General features: G+C 46.3%; 1 protein-coding gene across 5 annotated transcripts in view; it reads left to right on the top strand.

The window, feature by feature from the left end:
* PTP4A3 (protein tyrosine phosphatase 4A3) overlaps window positions 1-15,056 on the top strand; it is a 65,417-nt gene extending 50,361 nt beyond the window's left edge. For 4 of the 5 annotated variants that reach the window (XM_044293780.1, XM_044293778.1, XM_044293777.1 and 1 more), the window contains 5 exons: window positions 1,426-2,072; window positions 8,149-8,241; window positions 11,597-11,727; window positions 12,664-12,738; window positions 13,419-15,056. In XM_044293780.1, coding sequence (XP_044149715.1) covers window positions 1,968-2,072; window positions 8,149-8,241; window positions 11,597-11,727; window positions 12,664-12,738; window positions 13,419-13,536 — 522 coding nt within the window. In that variant the 5' untranslated portion in view covers window positions 1,426-1,967 and the 3' untranslated portion in view covers window positions 13,537-15,056. Of the gene's footprint in view, window positions 831-1,425; window positions 2,073-8,148; window positions 8,242-11,596; window positions 11,728-12,663; window positions 12,739-13,418 lie in introns of all 5 variants that reach the window. The other variant, XM_044293779.1, reaches the window with a different exon arrangement.
* Window positions 15,057-24,159: the final 9,103 nt, after the last annotated feature.

Below are 24,159 nucleotides of genomic sequence, written 5' to 3'. Positions count from 1 at the left end.
GGCTGCTCCTCCGAACTTCTCACCGGAGGCTCCACCACAAACAGCAGCTGAACGGAAACCAGCTGCAAACCTGGAGAACGTGAGGTTATATGCACTACCAGACGTGGGCAAGACCTGTGGGCGCCCCTAGCTGAGACTACAACTCCCAGAATGCACCTTTCACTTCCATGGGAGTTACAAGAACAGCCGAGTGAGGCTGTACTTTCACACCGTCGGCAGAGCAACGCAGCAGAGTTCTAGCTGTTCACCGCCGGAGCCCATTGACTATAATGACGGGGATCGGGCTGCTCCCTGGATTTTATGGCGGGATGTAGCGGGACAAAAACTGTTGCGTGCAGCTATATTTGTCCAGCCGGATCCCGTTATAATCTATAGGGTCCAGTAAACACGCAGCACCATCCGGCTATGCAGGATCCGAATAGATGCCAGAAACCATCTTTGCCAGAACACCCTGCTGGATTGCTCTGTCTGTGTGAAAGAAGCCCAGGTGTATATGCTGGGAGTTGTAGTTTCACAGCAGCTGGAGTGCCGACTGTTGCGGATCCCTGAACTATGGAAGGAGTCGCTAGTCTGGAGAGACATTCGATTGTGGAACATGGTTGACAGGATTTGACGTATTACCTTGGCTTTAATTCACCGCCATATGGTGTCACTGTAAGGGAGTCTTATTCTGTGACTTGGGATTCAGAAAACAGCGTGCTTGCTCCAAAGTTGCTTCATTTTTTTATTTTTTTACAGCATAAGTATTTTGCTGTCTTCCAATTCTGAGTGTGCACTTGCACAACAGGGTTCATGTATGAGTAAGGTCCACTCTAATGTGCCGCCATATGGTGCCGCGGTAAGGAAATTGTATTCTGTGACGTAGGATTCAGAAACTGACTTGCATGCCACAAATTTGCTTAATTTTTTGCTGTATGCCTAATTCTGATCGTGGGGTTCATGTATGAGTAAGGGGCTGCTTTAATGTGCCGCCATATAGTGCAGCAGCTGTAGGGGGATTTTATTCTTCCCTAGAAGCAATGTTAAGAATAGCCTTAAGACGGAATGCAATGGCACGTGCCACGTGGGTCGAGGAATAATGTGGGCAGGCTAGGGGCATCGTATCGCCGATCCATAAAGACTTAAAGGGGCCCTGCAGTTTGAATGGAGCTTAGCCCCGCCCAGGCCAGTGACAGGTGGGATGCCGAGCAGAAGACCCCCCTGATATTGGTCTATCCTGAACCCGGAAAACTGTTTTAAAATAGTCTTTTCATACGAAATTTACTGTATAGTTAATGTAGGTAGTTCCCCTGTTGGCCACTAGATGCCAGCATAGCACAACTTTTTGTACATCTTGCTTTCCAGACTGCTGTGAAGTGTGAACCCCACTGCTGCCCTGTCCCATAATAGACATGTCGCTAACTTTTCTTTCTGTTTCTCCTACAGTTCTGACGTTGGCAATATATGGAGCTGCTGAGAAACACCTTTGAATACTGTCACGCCCAACACCATCTCTCCGCATGAATCACACGCTTTGCCCGTCGCTCAGGAGCCGGGTCGTGGGCAGCGCACACCATTAGAGGCCTCTGCGCGCGGATCTCCCCCTGCAAAAGACTCTTGTGTCCACGGAGCCCTGTTCTCCAGTCACAGTCCGTCCCGGCGGTAAAATTCACAGTTTATCCAGATGGGGTAACGTGATCGGTCCAAAGGGATCATCTGTTGTTGCCTCTGAACTGCCAGGAGTCGCCACAAAGAGAGGTTTTTTTTTCTTCTTCTTCTACTCTACGGAAGGAAAAAATCTTGGAACTTAAGAGTCAAGAAGATTTGGATACTGAGCCTTGCGGACGGACGGTCTCGGAGCCGTTACCTTTCAGCCTCCCGACCCTTTTTACTGGTTTGGGAATTATTATATTTTTTTTTTTAGATATTTTGCACAATATTTGTGTTGAGTTTTTTGTACGTTTTTATCTCCTCCTTTGTATCTCGCCATGGCTCGGATTAATCGCCCGGCTCCAGTGGAAGTCTGCTATAAAAACATGCGCTTCCTGATCACCCACAACCCCACAAATGCCACGCTGAACACCTTCATCGAGGTGAGTGGAGACTGTAGGCCGTTCACTGTCAGTCTGCAGGGTTTTTATGCTTGTCCCATGGGTATGGCTTTACTTTCAGAGGAGGGAGACTCCTGCTGCAGCCACTGGCTTACAGCTACCATAGGACAGTGAGGAGGAGGAGGGAGGACATGGCTCATCTCCTGGGACAGAAGGAAATGAGTTCTTATTTTATAGATTTTATGTATTTCTTTATAGTTTTGAGCTGGGATATTTTTTTTTTCTGTGTTTTCTTGGCCAGTATGTATTCTCTTATTATATTTTTATGGACTGGTGGACATGCTCCCAACCTGAATGTGTGGTATGATACTGGTCACTTTTCAGACCTGGCCGCTTCTGCTCCGTGTCCCGTACACTTTACGCTGTGCCGGATTACCACACTTTCCAGGCTAAAGGACTTTCACTGTATATTGTAGACATTATTGCATCCACTATGATACAGATATAGACCGTAGAGACGAGCATTTGCGGATACATCTGGCGCCGCTTCTCTCCAGGGGGTTTATTCTTGTAAATCCTGCTCGTATTACAGACGACAGTTGTCATTGGAGGCCATTTTTGGTCTCCCAGAGTCATTGGATTGTCGTTGGATCCAGAATTATTGGGATCTGCTAGTGTCTGTGCCCAGCTTTAGGTGCCGCCTGAGGCCAAGGCAGCCCCTTTCGCTTGAATGGGAGCTAAGCTGCAGTAACCCGACACGGCCACTACACGGTGGGTGGAGCTGTCTAGTGCCGGTGGCTGCTGCAGGCAGCTGATCGTGAGGTGGGGGCCCCCACCAATCTGATACTGATGACCTATCATAAGTGTCTAGATCCCAGAAAACCCCCTTTAAGGGAATAGGGGGAGGGGAAGCATGACCGATAGCAGCATGCAGACTAGTCCCATGGAAATGAGGTTAGACCACATACAGATTATCGTAGGCTGCAAATCCGCCACAGAAATCCGAGGGTCCGCCAAGGATTTCTGCCACGGTTTCCACTGCATGTACACAACGTTTTTTATTTTGCATAGAGATTTTAAAATGCATGTATATTAGTGAGTGGTTATGACTGGTTAGCAAATTTTGGGGGATCGGGGAAGCCATTTTTAACAATCATTTGAAAATGGACCCAGTTTACGGTCAAATCGCATGTCTGCTCAGTGTTCCTAAAATGCAAGACCCCAGAGTGCCGTGGTGTATGACCGGATTGCAAGTGGCAGCCAGCAGATTTTTTATTTTTTTTGCATGCAGCTCTAGGTGTGACTGGAGCATTAGACTTCATGTGACGGACGTGCGCTTCCCTTTAAGAGGCCGGTCCTGAGGGGTCTATTGTTTATAACGCTCCTCGGAGCACTTGTCACCATGTGTACAGCCAGGCACTTGGCAGCGGGCAGCACGCAGCTATTTTTGTGCAGCCTGCGTAAACCGCCATCATCTGAGGTCCCCGAGCGGCATTTACCAGAAGGTGGATCGCTTCCAAACACGGCTCTCGGCTTTATTGGATGTTTGGGAACCTAAACTGATGAGGACTAAAAATAAATTGGAGTTGGAGAGCGCAATAAGAGCCGGAGTTATCATCCGACCGTGGCAATCAATCTCGCCGAGGTTACTGCTCGTATTAACCCCGTGCAGCCAAGCAGGTGTGCAAAAAATAAATAAAAAATCTGCAAGGGAAGAACATGAAGGCCGAGGAACACGGGAAGATCACAGCAGAGGTCGGCAACTACAACTCCTAGCATGCACACTTACTAGACTGTTCTTGAAAGTGAATGGAGCATGCTGGAAGTTGTAGTTTCACAAAAGCTGGTGTGCCGGAGGTTACTGACCCCTGGATTAGACCCATAATCAACTTTACACATCCAAAGCTGCCACGAAACTCTTCAGCTTTATATTCTGTAGCTTTTATTTTAGTTCAGGCCATCGGTAGCTGAAGCCGTGCTTCTCCCACACTGCAGGTGCCCTGTGTGTACACGGACTTAGCAGGAGGATGAACCAGATCTCCCAGCCATTCCTCGCCTTGTTATCCCGTGACTAATGTAAAAAATAAAAATGAGACGTCCTATAGGACATGACAGTCTCTTTCTAACAAAGCTAGAGCCAGCTCTGTACCTCACATGGGTCTAGAGATCTCCCCATTCATTGCTCTGCTAGATTTATATCAAGCTGGCAGCTCAGGAGGCGTGTCCGTGCTCTCCCGATCGCGGCTCAGGAGGCGTGTCCGTGCTCTCCCGATCGCGGCTCAGGAGGCGTGTCCGTGCTCTCCCGATCGCGGCTCAGGAGGCGTGTCCGTGCTCTCCCGATCGCGGCTCAGGAGGCGTGTCCACAGATACATTTTATGGAATAACTAAGTGGCTATACTACATTTATGATTACATACAATTACAAAAGAAATCGGATCCAGATGCTGGTTTCAAAGGGGTTATCCAATACTATATACCAGTGGTGTCGAACCTTTTAGAGGCCGAGTGCCCAAACTGCAACCCAAAACCCACTTATTTATCGTAAAGTGCCAACACGGCAATTTAACCTGAACACTATAGTTCAATATAGTATATATTCCATGTACTTTATCATTTAGCTATTAAAGCCTGCCTACATTCAGTGCGCTGCCTGTGCTGTTCATAGTGCGCCCTGTGCTGATGAATGGCAGGAAAAGTCTAAGGCATATTGGTACACCATAGACTTTTCTCACAGTGCGAGTGCCCACAGAGAGGGCTCTGAGTGCCGCCTCTGGCACCCGTGCCATAGGTTCGCCATCACTGCTATATACTTACCTGGCTCCCTGCTCCTGGTCCCCACACCACCGCTGCTGCTTCTCCCCGTGCATGGATGAAAACGTCGGGGGGAGGGGAGCAGCCAATGGCAGGCGGGGATGAGCCTCATACGGAGCGGCGTAGGGAGCCAGGCAAGAATATTCATTGTGAGGGGCCCAGCATTTTTCGTGGGACAACCCCTTTAAGGAACTGTCCCACGTTCTGCAGCTTTCTATAGCCATAAGTTGATTTTATTTTTAACCCATTTTTAAGATCTCTGCTTGCTGCTGATCATCCTTGTTTGCCACAGTTGTATCCAGACCCAGTGATGCCATTTTGCTAAGTTTTGTCGTCCCTTTTATGATCGGACGGGGTGCGGCCGCTGGGACCTCCTCCGCGCCTGAGGATGAAGGGTCCGCAGCGCTGTTTTACTGCTGGGGCTCTGCTATGCAGGAAACCGCAGCACGGCGCCATTCAAGTGCGAGGAGGCGGCTGCAGGGTGGACGGGAGCGGCGCTGCAGCTGAATCAGCAGGGTAGCCCCTTCATTCTCCATGTCGGTGGGGAACCAGAGGTCAGGCCCCTTCCGATCATGAAGTGATGGCGTATCCTATTCCGTCACAGATGGAAATGCCCCCAAAGTAACACAGACCTCTCTCCTGGTTAGAGACTTGGATACGTGTTCTCTGTATTGATACATTGTTACCAGTCTGTTCGTAGCCCATTGTCTAGACTGGATACATTAGCAACAAACCCTTCCAAGTCTACATAGGTTTTTAGCCTCTAAATGTAAGCAGGAAAGTTCCCATTCACTGACAGCAAGCAACATGGTGTAATTTGGTTAGGAAATGAAGCTGACCGTATGTTCGGTAATAGCAGACTTCATACAGCGATGATCCTTTATTCGCACACTCTTGTGGGGGCGATGCCTTTAACGATCCATCCGCCCTCGTGTTTTCAGGGTACCATACACTTGGTGCCAGCAGGAAGGAGCTGCGTTATTGTGCTCAGAGCTGTAATCCGTGATTTGCATGTATAGTCTTTGTTTCTGTACATGCAAAGTCTTTGTGCCGCCGCGTCCTGCTGCCCGACCTTCACCCTGTTCTTATCCGACATCCTGACACATTCGCTGCATTAGAATCCGGATGAAATTCTCCAGTAGTTGTTGTCGGTTTCTGATAATTATATTTCGTGGACTGTAGATGTCAGATATCGTCACACGTGACCTCGCCGGCTGACTGTGCTGAGCATCTGGGAGTCTTCAGCCTCTAATGTGTAGCATACGGATCTCCAGGGTTTAGCTTATGATACATTGGCCGGGGCTCGGCCAGATCATCGCTAACGTGCATTCATGGGTATGGTGATCTGGCTGTGTAATAGTGCCGCCGATTACCAAGCAAACACTCGTTCATCGGGCAATCTGGATTTTTAAAGCGTGCTTAATTATTTGCCGTCCACAGATCGTGTTGTGAAAGGACAGATTTATCGGGGGATAGCGGGTATAGTGAACGGAGATCAGCATTCACAGTTTATGTAATCTACACATTGTAAATACCCAACATTACTGATCCTGAGTTACATCCTGTATTATACTCCAGAGCTGCACTCACTATTCTGCTGGTGCAGTCGCTGTGTACATTACTTATCCTGTACTGATCCTGGGTTACATGCTGTATTATACTCCAGAGCAGCGCTCGGTATTCTGCTGGTGCAGTCACTGTGTACTTACATTACTTATCCTGTACTGATCCTGAGTTACATCCTGTATTATACTCCAGAGCTGCACTCACTCTTCTGCTGGTGCAGTCACTGTGTACATACATTACTTATCCTGTACTGATCCTGAGTTACATGCTGTATTATACTCCAGAGCTGCACTCACTATTCTGCTGGTGCAGTCACTGTGTACATACATTACATTACTTATCCTGTACTGATCCTGAGTTACATCCTGTATTATACTCCAGAGCTGCACTCACTATTCTGCTGGTGCAGTCACTGTGTACATACATTACTTATCCTGTACTGATCCTGAGTTACATGCTGTATTATACTCCAGAGCTGCACTCACTATTCTGCTGGTGCAGTCACTGTGTACATACATTACTTATCCTGTACTGATCCTGAGTTACATCCTGTATTATACTCCAGAGCTGCACTCACTATTCTGCTGGTGTAGTCACTGTGTACATACATTACATTACTTATCCTGTACTGATCCTGGGTTACATCCTGTATTATACTCCAGAGCAGCACTCACTATTCTGCTGGTGCAGTCACTGTGTACATACATTACTTATCCTGTACTGATCCTGAGTTACATCCTGTATTATACTCCAGAGCTGCACTCACTATTCTGCTGGTGTAGTCACTGTGTACATACATTACATTACTTATCCTGTACTGATCCTGGGTTACATCCTGTATTATACTCCAGAGCAGCACTCACTATTCTGCTGGTGCAGTCACTGTGTACATACATTACATTACTTATCCTGTACTGATCCTGAGTTACATCCTCTATTCCACTCCAGAGCTGCATTCACTATTCTGCTGGTGCAGTCACTGTGTACATACATTACATTACATTACTTATCCTGTACTGATCCTGGGTTACATCCTGTATTATACTCCAGAGCTGCACTCACTATTCTGCTGGTGCAGTTACTGTGTACATACATTACTTATCCTGTACTGATCCTGAGTTACATCCTGCATTATACTGCAGAGCTGCACTCACTATTCTGCTGGTGCAGTCACTGTGTACATACATTACTTATCCTGTACTGATCCTGGGTTGCATCCTGTATTATACTCCAGAGCTGCACTCACTATTCTGCTGGTAGAGCCACTTTGTACAGACGTTAAATAACTTGAGCTACTTTCATGCTGTACTTGCGGTGTAGTTCCAGCAGGCTGTTCTGGCAGAGCACAGTCTGCCGGCGTTCTCTGTATCCAGTATTGCCGGATGTTACCGCAATGCCCGTCGGCGTCATTCACTATGGGGTGGAGATCTGGCTACAACTCCTGTGTCTTTCAGAATCCCACATCTGTGTACTGTATCTACATTACATGTTCCCTTTTAGACTAGTTTCTACCATACAGTGCACAAACTGCTATTGCAGCACTGAAGCCATCAGCAGTGTGCTGTTGATGGATCCCTTCTCACATATAGTTGTATGACGGTGTGATGGTGTCCTGTCCGGGGTCTGTGGGAGAAGCAGAGCGGTTTTCCTAAGTCTGTATCTAAATCTCACGGAGCTGTGATCAGAGTCCTGCTGCCTCCTTCACCTTCTCTTACCGTCTGTCTTTCTATGTCTCTCCTAGGATCTGAAGAAGTACGGGGCCACCACAGTGGTGAGAGTGTGCGAGGTGACCTACGACAAGACTCCTCTGGAGAAAGATGGAATCACTGTCATGGTAAGTGCATCGTCTCTCTTAAAGGGGCAGTAACCCTTACGTCAAGCTTCTTATAATAGTTAAAGGGGTTCTATTATCTCGTACATTGGGGACATACTGCTAGCTTATGCCCCCAATGTCTGATAGTTGCAGGTCCCCATAGAAGTGGATGGAGCTCGGCTATTTTCGGCACTCCCTTAGAAATTAATGGATGGCGGGCGTCCATGCGCGGTCCCGTCTCCTTCACTTTGTGGGGCCCACACCTATCGGACATTGAGTCCTATCCTAGCAATATGTCCCCAATGTATGGGAGGAGACACCCCCTTTAAGTAGTGGTAGAAGAGCAGTGGCTGATATCAGCCTCCCCAAATGGATGTAGATATCTCTGCACATATGGCGCATAGATCATGGCGGGGATTTTAGGAAGAGGAGCAACACTTAGGGCACTTTCACACTAGCGTTGTTAGATTCCGGCAAGCCGTATACAAACGGAAAACCTTTAAAATACCGGATCTGTCACATCCGGTATCATTCGGAATACATTTTTTCAAAGATCAAAAGAGAAACCCGCTCCGCAGACCGGAAAACCGGATGCGGCGATGCAGCTATTTCCGGAACACTTGGTAATACATCTCAATGGAAATTAAGTACGGTATTATTTTGGGATTTTTCGCCGGAAAAAATACCTCAGCATGCTGTAGTATTTTGTCCGGTCAAATACCGTACAAGGGACGGAACGGAAGACATCCTGATGCACTGAACGGATTGCTTTCTATTCAGAATGCATTAGGACAAAACCGTGTTGTGTTTTTTTTTTTTTTTTTTTTTGAGAGCCTTTACCGGATTTCAATACCGGAAAAGAATAACGCTAGTGTGAAAGTACCCTTATAATCCATGATACTCATATACCAGTAGAGCAGTAGGAGGAACTTCCAGGATGCCCCCCTTCCCCAGGACAGTTGTTTGTTTTTGGTTTGTATTTATTTATACCTTGTTTTTTTTATTGCATTTTGTTTTTTATAACTTTTTTATTTTGGTGTTTTTATAAAAAAAAAAAAAAATACAATTATGACTCTCTTTGGGTTTGGATTTTATTGAATCTTATTTTATTAGTTTTTTTTTTTATACATATAAATACTTCTTCTACCATAAATGTGAGCGCTAGGGCGGTGCAGTGGACATTTTACATCGGGTACCCCCGGTGAAGGCGGAGAGACCCTTTACCGTTATGTAATATTGCAGAGCCTATCAATGCCATTGATTACACGCTTGAAACACCCTGGTGGCAGTGTGGTCGCCGGGCATCCAGTGGTTGCAATCTGCCCCAATGGGTTCATGCCATCCAGCCAGGGTGAGGGACAAGATGGACTTGATGGGTGCTAGGCGAGTATATTCAGGACTCGAGAAAAGCTGGGCGACAACTAAAATGAAGGACGCTGGTGACTGATATCACTGTGCCAGTTATATTCTAGACCAGGGGTCAGCAACCTCCAGTACACCAGCTTTTGTGAAACTACAACTCCCAGCATGCATACTTGTTTAGCTCTTCTCAGACCTCCCATAGAAATGAATAGGGGATGCTGGGAATTGTAGTTTCACAACAGCTGGAGTGGAGAAGGTTGCTGACCCCTGTTCTAGACCGTCCAGGCATTGCAGAGCAGCCTGATAATTCAGTACCAGGCTCTGCCCAGATTCCTGGATGGCATTCTTCTTGGCAGTGCCAGCCTATGCTGATGGGCAATTTTCTAGTCTGCTGCCCTTTGCTATACAAGGATTCCAGGAAGAGTCGATCGACCCTCGTTCTGCGTTGGTCTGTAGCCGCCGCCGCTCGTTAATCTTGCAGATTTGTCCCAGAACATCACATACTCTGATGCATCTGCTCATGGAGATGGCATTGACATAAAACGCCTTTATCTCTTCCCCGGCCGCCCGCATGTTTCCAGGCCTCTATAAATAGCAGACCTTGCTGCAGCCGCTGATGTCCCGGCTATATTAGTCTCTCTAATGAGAGCTCCGGCGCTGCGCGGTGGGGGCGTGATGCCGGGCAGCAGACGGTACAGCTATCCTCCAGGCAGTCAGATACAAGGATGGGGGGGGGGGGGGCAGTGAAGGCCACGTGTTTTACACCCATAGAGATATGTGATGGGTGCAATTCTATAGGTTTGAAAATCTGCAACTTGCCCTCAAATCCATACATTCTTTTTTCCCGCACTGATACATTGTAGCAAACTATAAGGACATTGCATAGATTTGTGCTGATCATTGTTTAGACTGGGTACCATTGTAGCAAACCCTCTGCTGCGAGAAGTAGTTATGGACAGGTTTACAGGCCAGTCTTGTGTTAAACAGGACTTTCAGGCTCCGAGCATAAAGAAGAATGTTTCCTTTCCCTGAAAGCGAGCGGAGATCTTGAAAATGGTGAAGAGTTGATGCACAAATTGTAACGGAGTTGCAGTGGTTAATTATTATTTATAGAAAACCCCTGTTCAACCCCCCCCCCCCCCCCCGGAGCGGACCTGCCGTGGTAATCCTACTTATCTGATCCTTGCTGCTGGGTTCCAGATCCATTGCTCCCTGCATGCGCCGCATGTCTCGGGTCACCCCTAGTCCACATCCAATTTGACAAGGGTCACCTGGCCACAACGGTGACGAGTCACCCATGCGTGATATCACTGATCACATGATGACACGTCACCACTGTGGCCAGTCCTTGGCTACAGTGGCCACATGACCCATGTCGCGTCAGATGTTGTTGTAGGGAGACCCCAAAACCTGTGGCGGCCAAGTGGGAGCAATGGAGCTGGAACCCAGAAGAGGAGATCTGGTAAGTATTAATCCCACCACGGGTCTGGCCTCGCTGGGGGAGGGGGGTCTGCAGAAAAGGTCCCCAGGAGTGAACGGAAGGAAACGCCCGCTACGTTGTGCTCGTAGATTTTAGTTAGCAGATCTCAGCATGTTTCCTTGGGTGGTATCATTACCCTCCTTACATACTATCTCCAGACCTCATGTAGGGAATCCTGCTTTTTAAAGTGACAGTACACATGTCAACTAGTGGAGGGGGTGGTGCAAGGCTTTCTATGCTCAAACTGTAGGATATAAAGGGCATTATCCCTACTAAATGCAGTTTCATTATTCCGGATTCTCAGCTGTGTGAGGCGGGAGAGCTAGGTTTACTCTAGGGGTGTCTTTGTGGTGTCTGCTCTGTACTCCATGATCAGTCAGTAACACATCCTCAATCGTCAAAAATTCCTTCTAGAAGATGTAGCTGCAGCTTCCCTCTTTTTCTCTGAGACTGCTTGCTGTGAGAGGGGAGAAAGAGCAGTGGGTAGAAACTTAGCGGCTGTTTCTTGTACTCAATGTTTATTCTGAATTGCAGGATTGGCCTTTTGATGATGGCGCACCTCCTCCCAACAAGATTGTGGATGATTGGCTCAACTTGCTGAAAGCAAAATTCTGTGAAGATCCAGGATGCTGTGTGGCGGTGCACTGCGTAGCTGGACTGGGCAGGTGAGCAGCAGCACCACCACTGGTTTATAGCCATCGTCGTGATTTGCAAAGTCAACAATGAGACAAGGATCCCTCTGTTAACATTCCTGGCATTTGCAGACACCTGTATACAGTACCTTGGTTGGGTTCTCAGGTCTTCTGCAGCAGTCAGCATGTGCAATTGCTGGCACTGGCTGCAAGGAAGATTAATTCTTCTTAGTTTTCTCACTGGTTTCTACCTGGAAACCATCAGCAAGCTGATACTGGCGGATTTGTTGTTCTTATTGTCTGTTATGTGAAGAGTTGCACTCTGAATAGCCTGTTCGTGGTTATGTTTTGGGTGGGACTCCTCTAAAGCGGTCAATGAGCATTATATAAAAATATTTGAGGAAGTTGACCAGTGACACCCGTCTGAGCATCCCGAGCTCTGCCAAACCCAGCCTGCAGAATGTGGGAAAATACGATGTGGTGTGGAGTCTCGCCAGAAGAAGGGCTTATCTACTGACCCACAAACTCTCAGTATCCAGACTGTAGTCCACGACACGTCGTACCGGAGATCAGTATGAGAGGATAATGAATGACCCCTTTGGGGTCCATTTTTCAAGTCTCCGGCTCTGCAGAGGGGATTCTCCTGCGGGGTGTGGTGCTTTATTTTGGCTACGGAGATGACTGCAATTCCCGGGCCGTTTGCCAGAACATCTGGGAATTTAATTAGACCAGACTAGGTCACAAGGTCACGGCGAGCCCCATGAAGATCATGAGGCGTTTCAGCCCAAGCTCATCTTGAAGTAGAATTTATGGCCAAAAATTTGTCAGGCGGTGGTTCCCTCTATAGACTGTGTGCAGCTGTTATCAGAGATGAAACGGCCTCACGTTCCGGCTTGTGTCCGACCATCAGAAATTATTGTAAATGTGTATGGTGAAAGGTTGTAATGCATCCATTGTGCTGTTTCTCAGGGCTCCCGTCCTGGTCGCTCTGGCGCTCATTGAGAGTGGAATGAAGTATGAAGATGCCATTCAGTTCATCCGGCAGTAAGTGTTTTGGCTTGTTCCTGACGAAGGTTTGCCTCTCTCTCCCCCTTCCCTTCCTGACGAAGGTTTGCCTCTCTCTCCCCCTTCCCTTCCTGACAAAGGTTTGTCTCCCCCTTCCCTTCCTGACAAAGGTTTGTCTCCCCCTTCCCTTCCTGACAAAGGTTTGTCTCCCCCTTCCCTTCCTGACAAAGGTTTGTCTCCCCCTTCCCTTCCTGACAAAGGTTTGTCTCCCCCTTCCCTTCCTGACAAAGGTTTGTCTCCCCCTTCCCTTCCTGACAAAGGTTTGCCTCTCTCCCCCTTCCCTTCCTGACAAAGGTTTGCTCTCTCCCCTTCCCTTCCTGACAAAGGTTTGCCTCTCTCTCCCCCTTCCCTTCCTGACAAAGGTTTGCCTCTCTCTCCCCCTTCCCTTCCTGACAAAGGTTTGCCTCTCTCTCCCCCTTCCCTTCCTGACAAAGGTTTGCCTCCCCTCCCCCTTCCCTTCTCCCTTCCTGCCGAAGGTTTGCCTCCCTCTCCCCCTTCCCCTTCCTGCCGAAGGTTTGCCTCCCCTCCCCAAACTGACCATGCACCAGTCACATTCTGATCCGTACACCTGGACTCTCCCTCTATACTGTTATATTTTATATCTACCCTTCGCTCTTACTTTGTAGCACATCATTGACGCCTATGTGTTTCACTTGCAGAAAGCGCAGAGGCGCCATTAACAGCAAGCAACTGACGTACCTGGAAAAATATCGGCCAAAGCAGAGACTACGGTTCAAAGACCCCCATAACCACAAAAACAAGTGCTGCATCATGTAAATGCCCCGACGTACTGCCAAAGTACACACACAGGCACCCCACCGCCACCCTCCGTAACACGAGCTTCATCTATGAAGTCAGCAGCTTCCTCCAACCAGTTATTTTCCATCTCCATGAACATTATGTGTACTAGAAGTTACAGCAATAGCATACAAGGGGTTGAGGCAGGTATGTCTGAGCCAGGTGAGGCTACACTATAGGAGATCGAATATTGCGTACCAGCAGATAACACAGCCACGCGCTGGGAGACGGTGTGAGTGATTTTGCCTTCTGGTACATTATATATGTATGTGTGCATGTTTTTTTTTTATTATTATTGCTGCCCCCTTGTGGTTAAAGGGTGCATTCATCATTATGCATGACCCATCGGCAGTGTGCAACACACCGTAAGAAGCATACATTTTGAAGCCTTACTTTTTACTGATTCTGCTCTCACCAGACGATCATTGCGTAAGTTTCATTTAGAATTATCTAAAGAATTTGTAAGTGCCGCCAGCGACCACAGCGGGGAGGAAAAATTTGGGTTTGGCCTCTACTCAAACCACATCTGGTTTCATGTGTCCCTTTCTAGAAGACTTGGGATTTCCAGCATCTAGTTTGTAAAATACGAGCAGATTTTAGTTGTGTTTTTTGTTTTGTTCAAATTTTTTATTTTTCACATCCTGTACAAATCTTTTGCTAGCTGACTGAATGTTTCTTGGTACACGGTTTTTATAATGGGTCACAAAAGCCTTGAAGTCACAAGCGGAAAGGGGTGAGCAGCGTATGGTCTGATAAATATCTGTGAGGACCTCCAGAGGGTTAAAAAAAAATTAAAATAATACAAAAACTTTTAAAAAAAAAAGAACTTTATAAAAATGTTGAGATTGTGGCTCACATGTACAAATGTCTGTTACATTTTTTTTTTCTCGTCTTTTATTGAACTACTTTTGGAAAACAGTTCCTTAACAACTGTATGAATTTGAAGGGTAACTTAAGGAAGTGATCTCTCTTCCTGCGAGAGTCTAAAAATGAAAATACAAAAATTCCGACGGTGGTTCCATAGCCGAAAGTCTGCAGCACCTGCTTCGTATAGCACTTGTCTTTACAGGTGAAATCTACCTCTTCCTGCAGAGGGTTATGCAACAGCCGTCGTCGCACACAGGTCTCAACACGGCGCGCGTCAGAAAGCTCAGTGCTGAATTTTATTTTAATTTTTTTGTTCTATTTTTTATTTTAAGCATTGAGTTGGTATAAATAAAATGAAGCCGCTGTGAAAGCCGTATATGTATCGGAAGCGCATTTATATAAGTCACGTGTTCCACAAGGCGGCTTACCAGAGGATTTCTTGTATCGTGCAAGGAATCGGGGTTGTTGTGTTTTTTTTTTTTTTTTTGTATTTTTAACATTCTTCTAGGACAGTATTGTCCAATCATGGAGTTTGTCTGTAACACTTTGACTTATAATTATGCCCATGTATTGATGTTTTCGGAATAAAATAAATGGCACTGGAGTTTATTATTAAACTGAAAAAAAAATAATCTGTGTTTTTTGTTTTTTTCCTTTCTTTATTTTTGCTTTTGTCTTCAAGGAATCTCTAGATGACGTAAAGACATTAATGCGCCTTTGTGTAATTCTTGAAACAGAAAATAATTAAAAAAAAATACCAACTCTATAATATTTCTATTCACAATTTGGTAAAATTTTTAATTTTGTCTTTTTTTTTTTTCCATGTAAACACAGGTAAAAAAAAAAATCTTCATAGTCTCACCATTAGACTTCATGCACACGAAAGTATTTTCTTTCTGTGTCCGTTCTGTTTTTTTTGTGGACCGTTTACGGAACCATTCATTTCAATGGGTCCGCCAAAAATACAGAAGTTACTGTGTGCATTCTATTTCCGTATGTCCGTTCTGCAAAAAAAAAAATAGAACATGTCCTATTATTGTCCGCATTACGGACAAGGATAGGACTGTTCTATTAGGGGCCGGCTGTTCCGTTCTGCAAAGTACGGAATGCACACGGACGTCATCCGTATTTTTTGCGGATCGAAAAATACATACGGTCGTGTGCACGAGGCCTTAAACTGTAGGTGGAAATGACCACTTCACATTTTAAAACTCTAGTGCAATACAATGCAAGTTACTAAATACACGCGGTATATCCACAGCCTAAGATTTTATGTTTATTACTGGAGTATATACCCAGCGATGTCCGGGTGTACGTCTATCTATAGAAATATTTTCTAATATTACCTAGAAATGCTCCTTGTTGTCTTTGGCTCATTCAGAACTAAAGAAAACATCCACCATTTTTATTTATTTAAAGGCCCTCACATATTTGTTGGCTGAATCTGCTATGCTCGGCAGGTTCCGCCAACAGCTTGTGCATGGGGAGCTCCCGAGATAATATGCGGGTTAAATTAAATATTTTTGCCTAATCCTTTTTGTTCTCGCGAGAGATAAGCCGCTGCCAGAAGTCTCTCCTCACCCCATTACGTACACTTTCAGCCACGCTGAATGTGTATGGGGCACCCGAGAGAGAGCTGATCGATCGGCCACCAGCTATTAAACCTATACGGCAGCTCTAACACTTCGCCTGCAAACTTTGCAAAACCCACTGCTGCCCCAGGTGCCCACTCAGAGAGACGACCTGTTTCTTAAATTTCAGCCTGCCTCATCTCCTTGCATTTCAGATTTACCTCTCATCTCCCTGCACGTGCAGTTTAGGAGACAGTTTGCCAAAGCAACCAATCACAGCACAGCTTTTATTTACTACTCCCATCGTGCCTCGACAGCCAGCAGCCATCAGGTCATGATGGGAGTTGTAGCTTTACAACAACAGCTGGAGACATCAGAGGCAGAGTGAGAAGCAATGCCTAGTTACATTAGTGTACAAGATGCATTGGTTAATGTGGGCAACTGTTTGTCTTTTAGACAGCACACGTGGGGACATGACCACCCTAAATGATAAAGGACCTTATTTTCTGGCCAAATGCAGGGAGAGGCAGATTGAGAAGCGCTTTGGTTCCTGTGAGCAACAAACAGTTTGCCTCTCATCTCCCTGCATGTGGAGGGGAGATGAGAGGCAGCAGTTACTGTCACATTAGTATATACATTTTTTTATGCACTCTGCATCAAAACACATTATGTTGTTACAGCTTCCAGAACCCTGTTGGCTGGACTTGGTTAAAGGGGTTGTGCAGGATTAAGGAAAAAAAACATGTCTGCCTTCTTCCAAAAACAGCGCCGCATCTGTTCATGGTAACCCTGCTTCATTGAAGTTAATGAGATTGAGCTGCAATACCACACTTAACCTATGAACAGAGGTGGCGCTGTTGGAGCAGCTTTGTTTTATTAAGCCACTGTTTAGCTAGTGCTGTGAATTTTTCGCATGCAAATCTGCGGGGAAAAAAAAAAATCCACATGACCTGCATGTGGCTAAATGAGCTTTTACTGCAGCGGCTTGTGGGATTGTGCCGCCCGCCTCCCTGCTGCCACGTTTCTGGTGGGAGAGTTGATCACTGAAGGGGCTGTCAGGATATTGGGAAGAAATGTGAGATCTGGTCATTTTTCACAGATTATTATTATATATATATTTTTTTTTTATGCAGTGCCATTTTGCAAAGTCACTTTTTATTTATTTATTTTTTTCCTGCCCTTCTGGGAATTCCAGCTATTTGCCCGACATTCTGCTCACGGGTTCGCCTCAATACTGTGCATTGTCCTCTTCTTGGAATGACTTAAGCTTCATAAGCACATTTCTCTGTGAGCGCGGCGTCTCTATAATCCGCAGATCCACCTTCTCGCCCCTTTTCGTCCAACAGTTTTACGTTGGCAAATCGATGAATAATTCTACAAAGCTCATTCTGCTGCGTGCAATGTGATCTAATCAGAGTGGAGTTCGCCATTCGTGGCTGAGATCAGAATACCCGTCGTATACAGCTGGGCTTGTTGTCTCTATAACTCCCATCTTCCTCTATAGGATTTACTGAAATCCCACCCTCTCCTGGTCATGTCCACTGCGTATTCTGATCCGCATATTGTAAAGATTTTTACATTATGGAAAAACAAAAATTTAAAATTTTTAACTAGTAATAGGCAGAAATATGCACAATTTACAGGTGAGCTTAAAGGGGATGTTTGTTAGGGCACCTCCTGTCTATATGATGTATGGATTTTATTCAGAAGGTCTTCTAGAGCAGGGGTCGGCAACCTCCAGCACTACAACTCCCAGCAGCATACACACTTGCTCACATGTTCTCAGAATGCCTATAGGAGTGAATGGAGCATGCTGGGAATTGTAGTTTCACAACCACTGGAGTGCCGGAGGTTGCTGACCCCCTGTCCTAGAGGAAAGCAGCTGATCGCCAGCCAGTCCTCAGTTAAAGGGGTATTTTAATCTCAGCAATAAGTTTTTTTTTTTTTTTTCATGTGACACAAATTTTTTGCAACCATTTTCCCTTATAGAAAAGACTAGTAAAAGCTGTGAAATAAATAAATGCCATGGACACCAACAAAATCACTGCAAGTAAAAAAAAAAAATCTGTATTGTGCTTCTTAAAGAGGACCCCTCTCCGCTCCTGACACGGCTTTTTTTTTTTTAAAAAAAAAAGCTTCATGCATTCCCCATGTAATAACAATTCTGGAGCATCTATTCTTATGGCTCTATGTTGTGCTGTTCCTTTATTATTCCTGCTAGAAGTTATAAATTAATTGCTAGCAGTCTGCAGTAAGAGTACAGAGGGGCGGTAACCTGTGGGGGGTGGGGAATAGATGCTCCAGAATTATTACATGGGGAACGCATGAAGCTATTAAGACAAGCGTGTCAGGGGTGGTGACAGGTCCTGTTTAAGTTCGTTAGACTTGCAGCTAACTTCTGAAGGCAGCAACAGGTGTGATATACCTGTTGCCCCCCCAAAAAAACTGATTGAGTGATGTGATATGCCTTCTTCCACAAAATTCTAATTGAGGGCTGCGATATACCTGTTGCCCCAAATAAACAGGGTGGTGTGATATAACTTGTGGGGGGAAAAAATTGAGGGGTGTGATATACCTGTTTCCAGAAAATATTGATTGAGGCCTGCGAAATACCTGCTTCAACAAAATACTAATTGAGGTCTGCGATATACCTGCTTCCACAAAATACTGATTAAGGAGATTTATATACCTACTCCCACAAAATACTGATTGAGGCCAGCGATATACCTGCTTCCACAGAATACTGATTATACCTGTTTCCACCAAATATTGATTGAGGCCTGTGATATACCTGCTTCCACAAAAAATTGATAAAGGGGTTTGATATACCTGCTTCCACAAAATACTGATTAAGGTCTGCGATATACCTGCTTCCACAAGATACTGATTAAGGGGTTTGATATACCTGCTTCCACCAAATATTGTTTGAGCCTGCGAGATATCTGAGGAAAGGGATTTAGGAGTAATTATTTCAGAAGACTTAAAGGTGGGAAGACAATGTAATAGAGCAGCACGAAATGCTAGCAGAATGCTTGGATGTATAGGGAGAGGTATAAGCAGTAGAAAGAGTGAAGTGCTTATGCCGCTGTACAGAACACTGGTGAGACCTCACTTGGAGTATTGTGCGCAGTACTGGAGGCCATATCTCCAGAAGGATATAGATACTCTAGAGAGAGTTCAGAGAAGAGCTACTAAACTAGTACATGGATCGCAGGATAAAACTTACCAGGAAAGGTTAAAGGACCTTAACATGTATAGCTTGGAAGAAAGAAGAGACAGAGGGGATATGATAGAAACTGCTAAATACATAAAGGGAATCAACTCGGTAAAGGAGGAGAGCATATTTAAAAGAAGAAAAACTACCACAAGAGGACACAGTTTTAAATTAGAGGGGCAAAGGTTTAAAAGTAATATCAGGAAGTATTACTTTACTGAGAGAGTAGTGGATGCATGGAATAGCCTTCCTGCAGAAGTGGTAGCTGCAAATACAGTGAAGGAGTTTAAGCATGCATGGGATAGGCATAAGGCTATCCTTCATATAAGATAGGGCCAGGGACTATTCATAGGATTCAGATATATTGGGCAGACTAGATGGGCCAAATGGTTCTTATCTGCCGACACATTCTATGTTTCTACTCCATCCTCCGTCTCCTGCTCGGCTGACTCCTCCTTTTCCAATGCTACCGCCTCTTCCGCTGCGCCCCCCAAGCTCCCCAGAACCTATTCGACGTGCCAGGTGAGACGTTGCCATGCTGTGCTGCGGCTGTTGTGCCTGGCTAACCCCGCTCAATTTGAGAGTTGGTAAAGTGGTGTGCGACAATGGTGCCAATCTGCTGAGCGCGCTGAAACAGGGCAAAATGACACACATACTGTGCATGGCACACATCCTGAAATTAGTCGTGCAGCGATTCGTTGCCAAATACCCCGGTGTCCAGGACGTCCTGCGGCAGGTCAGGAAAATCTGTGGCCAGCAGACGTCTAGTTTGTGACAGCCCGACATGCTGGATCTCCACCTTGTATATGCTTGATAGGCTGGTCTAGCACCAACGTGCCGTTAACGACTACCTGTACAAACTCTGCGGCAGGACAGGTTCTGGGGAGCTTGGTTTCTTTTCACCGTGCCAGTGGCTGCTCATGCGCGACGCATGCAGACTTCTGAGGCCATTTGATGAGATCACCAAACTAGTCAGTCGCAGCCAGGGCGCCATCAGTGACATCGTACCTTACACCTTCTTTCTGGAGCGTGCATTGGGTTGTGTCATTGATCAAGCCGTCGAGGAGCAGGAGCTGGAAGATGAGGAAGTCGCAATGCTGGATGAATTCCCAGGGGGGCTACTCCATCTGAGACAAGTCAGCAGGAGTCTAAAGAGGAGGAGGAGGAGGAGGAGGATGGTGGCTGGGGGGAGGAGGAGCAAGAATAGCAGACTTTGAGGGTGACTTTAAACTTTTCAGGGATCCCTGGTGTTGTCCGTGGCTGTGGGTAGGAGACCGAGGACGACATTCTCTTGGGCGATAAGCAGGAGCCATGGCGCTCCACCGCTTCCAATTTAGTGCAAATGGGGGTCTTCATGCTCCAGTATTTGAAGAGGGACCCCTGTATAAAAAGCATAAAGAGAAAGGACCAGTACTGGGTGGCAACGTACTTAGACCCCTGGTACAAGCACAAAATGGCGGACATGTTTCCAGCATTACAAAGGGCTGGCAGAATGCAGCATTTCAAGGCCTTACTGTGAGAGCTGCTGCATTCTTCTGTTGAGTGCGCTGGCAGAGGAATTTCCACCCACAGCGAAACAGGTGCGGGTACCAATCCTACCGCGCCAGCAAGAAGAGGGCGGTTTGAAGATGTGTTGGTCACTTTGGATATGAGATCATTCTTTCAGCCAACCCATCGACAGCCGCCCTCCGGATCCAGCCTCAGGGAACGCCTAGACCGACATGTGTCCGACTTCATCGGGTTAACGGCAGATGAGGACGATCTGAGAAGTGAAGAACCCCTGGACTACTGGGTGTGCAGGCTTGATCTGTGGCCAGAGCTGGCACAATTTCCAAGGAACTCTTGGCTTGCCCCTTGTCGAGTGTCCTGTCTGAAAGGACGTTCGGCGCAGCAGGGGGGATCGTGACCGATAAGCGCACTCGCCTAGCTCATGACAGTGTGGACTACCTCACATTTCTAAAAATGAATGAGGCATGGATCTCGGAGGAACTCAACACCTGTGATGACTACGTGTAATTGAATTTCCTCATGCCAGCCCACACATATCCGCCACCACCCAGAACAAAGAATGCTCCTTGTCTTATGTATATACAGTGGCATAAAAGGCCTTTTCTGTCAGGTGAATGCCTAATTTTTGGGGCCTCTACTCCAGTGGCCTACAGTAAAATTTTTATCCAGTGACCACCTAATGTACCTCCAGCCACATCATCACAAGTTCTTTTCTGTCAGGTGAATGCCCGATGTTTTGGGCCTGTACTCCCGTGGCCTAAAATAAAAATGTTCTAGGCTCCAGCAGGGCATTTTCTGTGTGAATTTTTGCCATTGCTCCCCCTCTGGTATGTCACTGTCCATGTTGTGGGACTATTTGTGCTCTTCTAGTAAGTATTTGGTGGCTGCAAATATGACCTGAAGGTTTTTCAGGTTCGCCTGCCATTAGAGTTAATGGGGCCCGCCGCGAACGCGTGGTTCCCAAACATTTCTTCGTCCATCACTAATGACTGCTGTTTGCTGCTCAGGTGCGGACCCATTCACTTCAATGGGGCCACAAAAGATCGGTACAGCACTCCGCCTGATGTCCGCATCCGTTGCTCCGTTCCGTGCCCCGCAAAAAAAAATATAGAACATGTCCTATTGTTGTCCATTTTGCGGACAAGAATAGGCATTTCTATCATGGGCCGCGTGTTCCGTTCCGCAAAGTGTTGGACGCACACGGCCGGCATCCATGTTTTGCGAATCCACAATTTGCAGACCGCAAAACACGGCGCAGTCGTGTGCATGAGCCCTAATACTGTGGGGTCCCGTTACAAGAGCAGTGTCCACGATGGGAAACCACGCCCCAACATGGAGCACGTTTCTCATAGTCAACTCGCTCGTCTGAAACTGCCTTAAAGGGGCACTCCGGGCAAATCATTTACAAGGCATGGAAAGAAGCGCTGTCATGCTTCACCTCCTCAGGACCCACACGGAATGCACACGGACGTCATCCTTATTTTTTGTAGATCCTTTTTTGGGAACCGCAAAATACATACGGTCGTGTGCATGAGCCCTTAGTGTCGGGAGCAGAGTGTTCTCTGTGCATGGAAAGGACGTTTCTGGGTCGGGGTCCGCACTCTTGTGCCTTATGAAAGGTGTTTTTACTGAACCCCTCCCCATGTGCTCCGTGTCCGCTCGGATTCAGTTCTCCCGAGCTAACAAGCCAAGTAATCTTCAAGGTGGGGGGGGGGGGGGGGGGTGAAGGAATGTTAAGTAGTCCGACATGTGTGGAAACCTTACCCATGTCATGAGGATATCCTATATATGTAGCCGCCCGACTCTGGGGCCCCGGGTTCTGCAGAATTTAGTCAGGAGATGAAATTATATCCGTGTGACCCAGGACATGTGGTGATCAGAACTTCCATGGAATGAAGGTCTTGGTGTCCTGACAGTAAATGGTGGTTATTGATAAGTATGGGGGGTTCATATATTTTGGTAACGTCATTATAACTTTATAGAGTAACAAATACTTGGCTCGAAGGCCTCCCCTTCAATAAAAACAAAAATAATTATATATATAATCTGAATATGATATAAAATTCTGAGAAAATTGAGTGGCGTCCAGCATGGCCGCCGTATACCGGGGTGGTCAGAATCAGAAACGGCAGACCGCAAGTAATGACCCCCATCCTGCGATCATTACATCGATTACAAGTTTAGCCATTAATACTTGATTGAATAGTTAGAGAATCTTCCAGTATATTTTCTGTATCAGTTCCTTGTGGCTTTCAAGACCTCTCCTTGCTGTCAGTGAATGGGAACTTATATTGTTTATTTCTAGGGGATACCTGGTCGTGTGCAGGACACCCAGGAGCTTAGACACAGATCTGACAACTGCACTGTGACCCTGCCGTGTCACAGAGCAACTTCACGCCTCTAGCCCCACTCATTGAAAGTTGAACCCCCTTCACTGCCCTAGGCCACCAGGGATACTGATATAAACTTCATCACTGCCCTAGACCACCAGGGATACTGATATGAACTTCATCACTGCCCTAGACCACCAGGGATACTGATATAAACTTCATCATTGCCCTAGACCACCAGGGATACTGATATAAACTTCATCATTGCCCTAGACCACCAGGGATACTGATATGAACTTCATCACTGCCCTAGACCACCAGGGATACTGATATAAACTTCATCACTGCCCTAAACCACCAGGGATACTGATATAAACTTCATCACTGCCCTAGACCACCAGGGATACTGATATAAACTTCATCACTGCCCTAGACCACCAGGGATACTGATATAAACTTCATCACTGCCATAGACCACCAGGGATACTGATGTAAACTTTATCACTGCCCTAGACCTCCAGGGATACTGATATAAACTTGATCACTGCCCTAGACCACCAGGGATACTGATATAAACTTGATCACTGCCCTAGACCACCAGGGATACTGATATAAACTTCATCACTGCCCTAGACCACCAGGGATACTGATATAAACTTCATCATTGCCCTAGACTACCAGGGATACTGATATAAACTTCATCACTGCCCTAGACCACCAGGGATACTGATATAAACTTCATCATTGCCCTAGACCACCAGGGATACTGATATAAACTTCATCACTGCCCTAGACCACCAGGGATACTTATATAAACTATATCACTGCCCTAGACCACCAGGGATACTGATATAAACTTCATCACTGCCCTAGACCACCAGGGATACTGATATAAACTTCATCACTGCCCTAGACCACCAGGGATACTTATATAAACTATATCACTGCCCTAGACCACCAGGGATACTTATATAAACTATATCACTGCCCTAGACCACCAGGGATACTGATATAAACGTCATCACTGCCCTAGACCACCAGGGATACTGATATAAACTTCATCATTGCCCTAGACCACCAGGGATACTGATATAAACTTCATCACTGCCCT

Source organism: Bufo gargarizans, chromosome 5, assembly GCF_014858855.1.
Source record: "Bufo gargarizans isolate SCDJY-AF-19 chromosome 5, ASM1485885v1, whole genome shotgun sequence".
Taxonomy (NCBI): Eukaryota; Metazoa; Chordata; class Amphibia; order Anura; family Bufonidae; genus Bufo; species Bufo gargarizans.
This window is presented reverse-complemented; position numbering and strand designations above follow the sequence as displayed.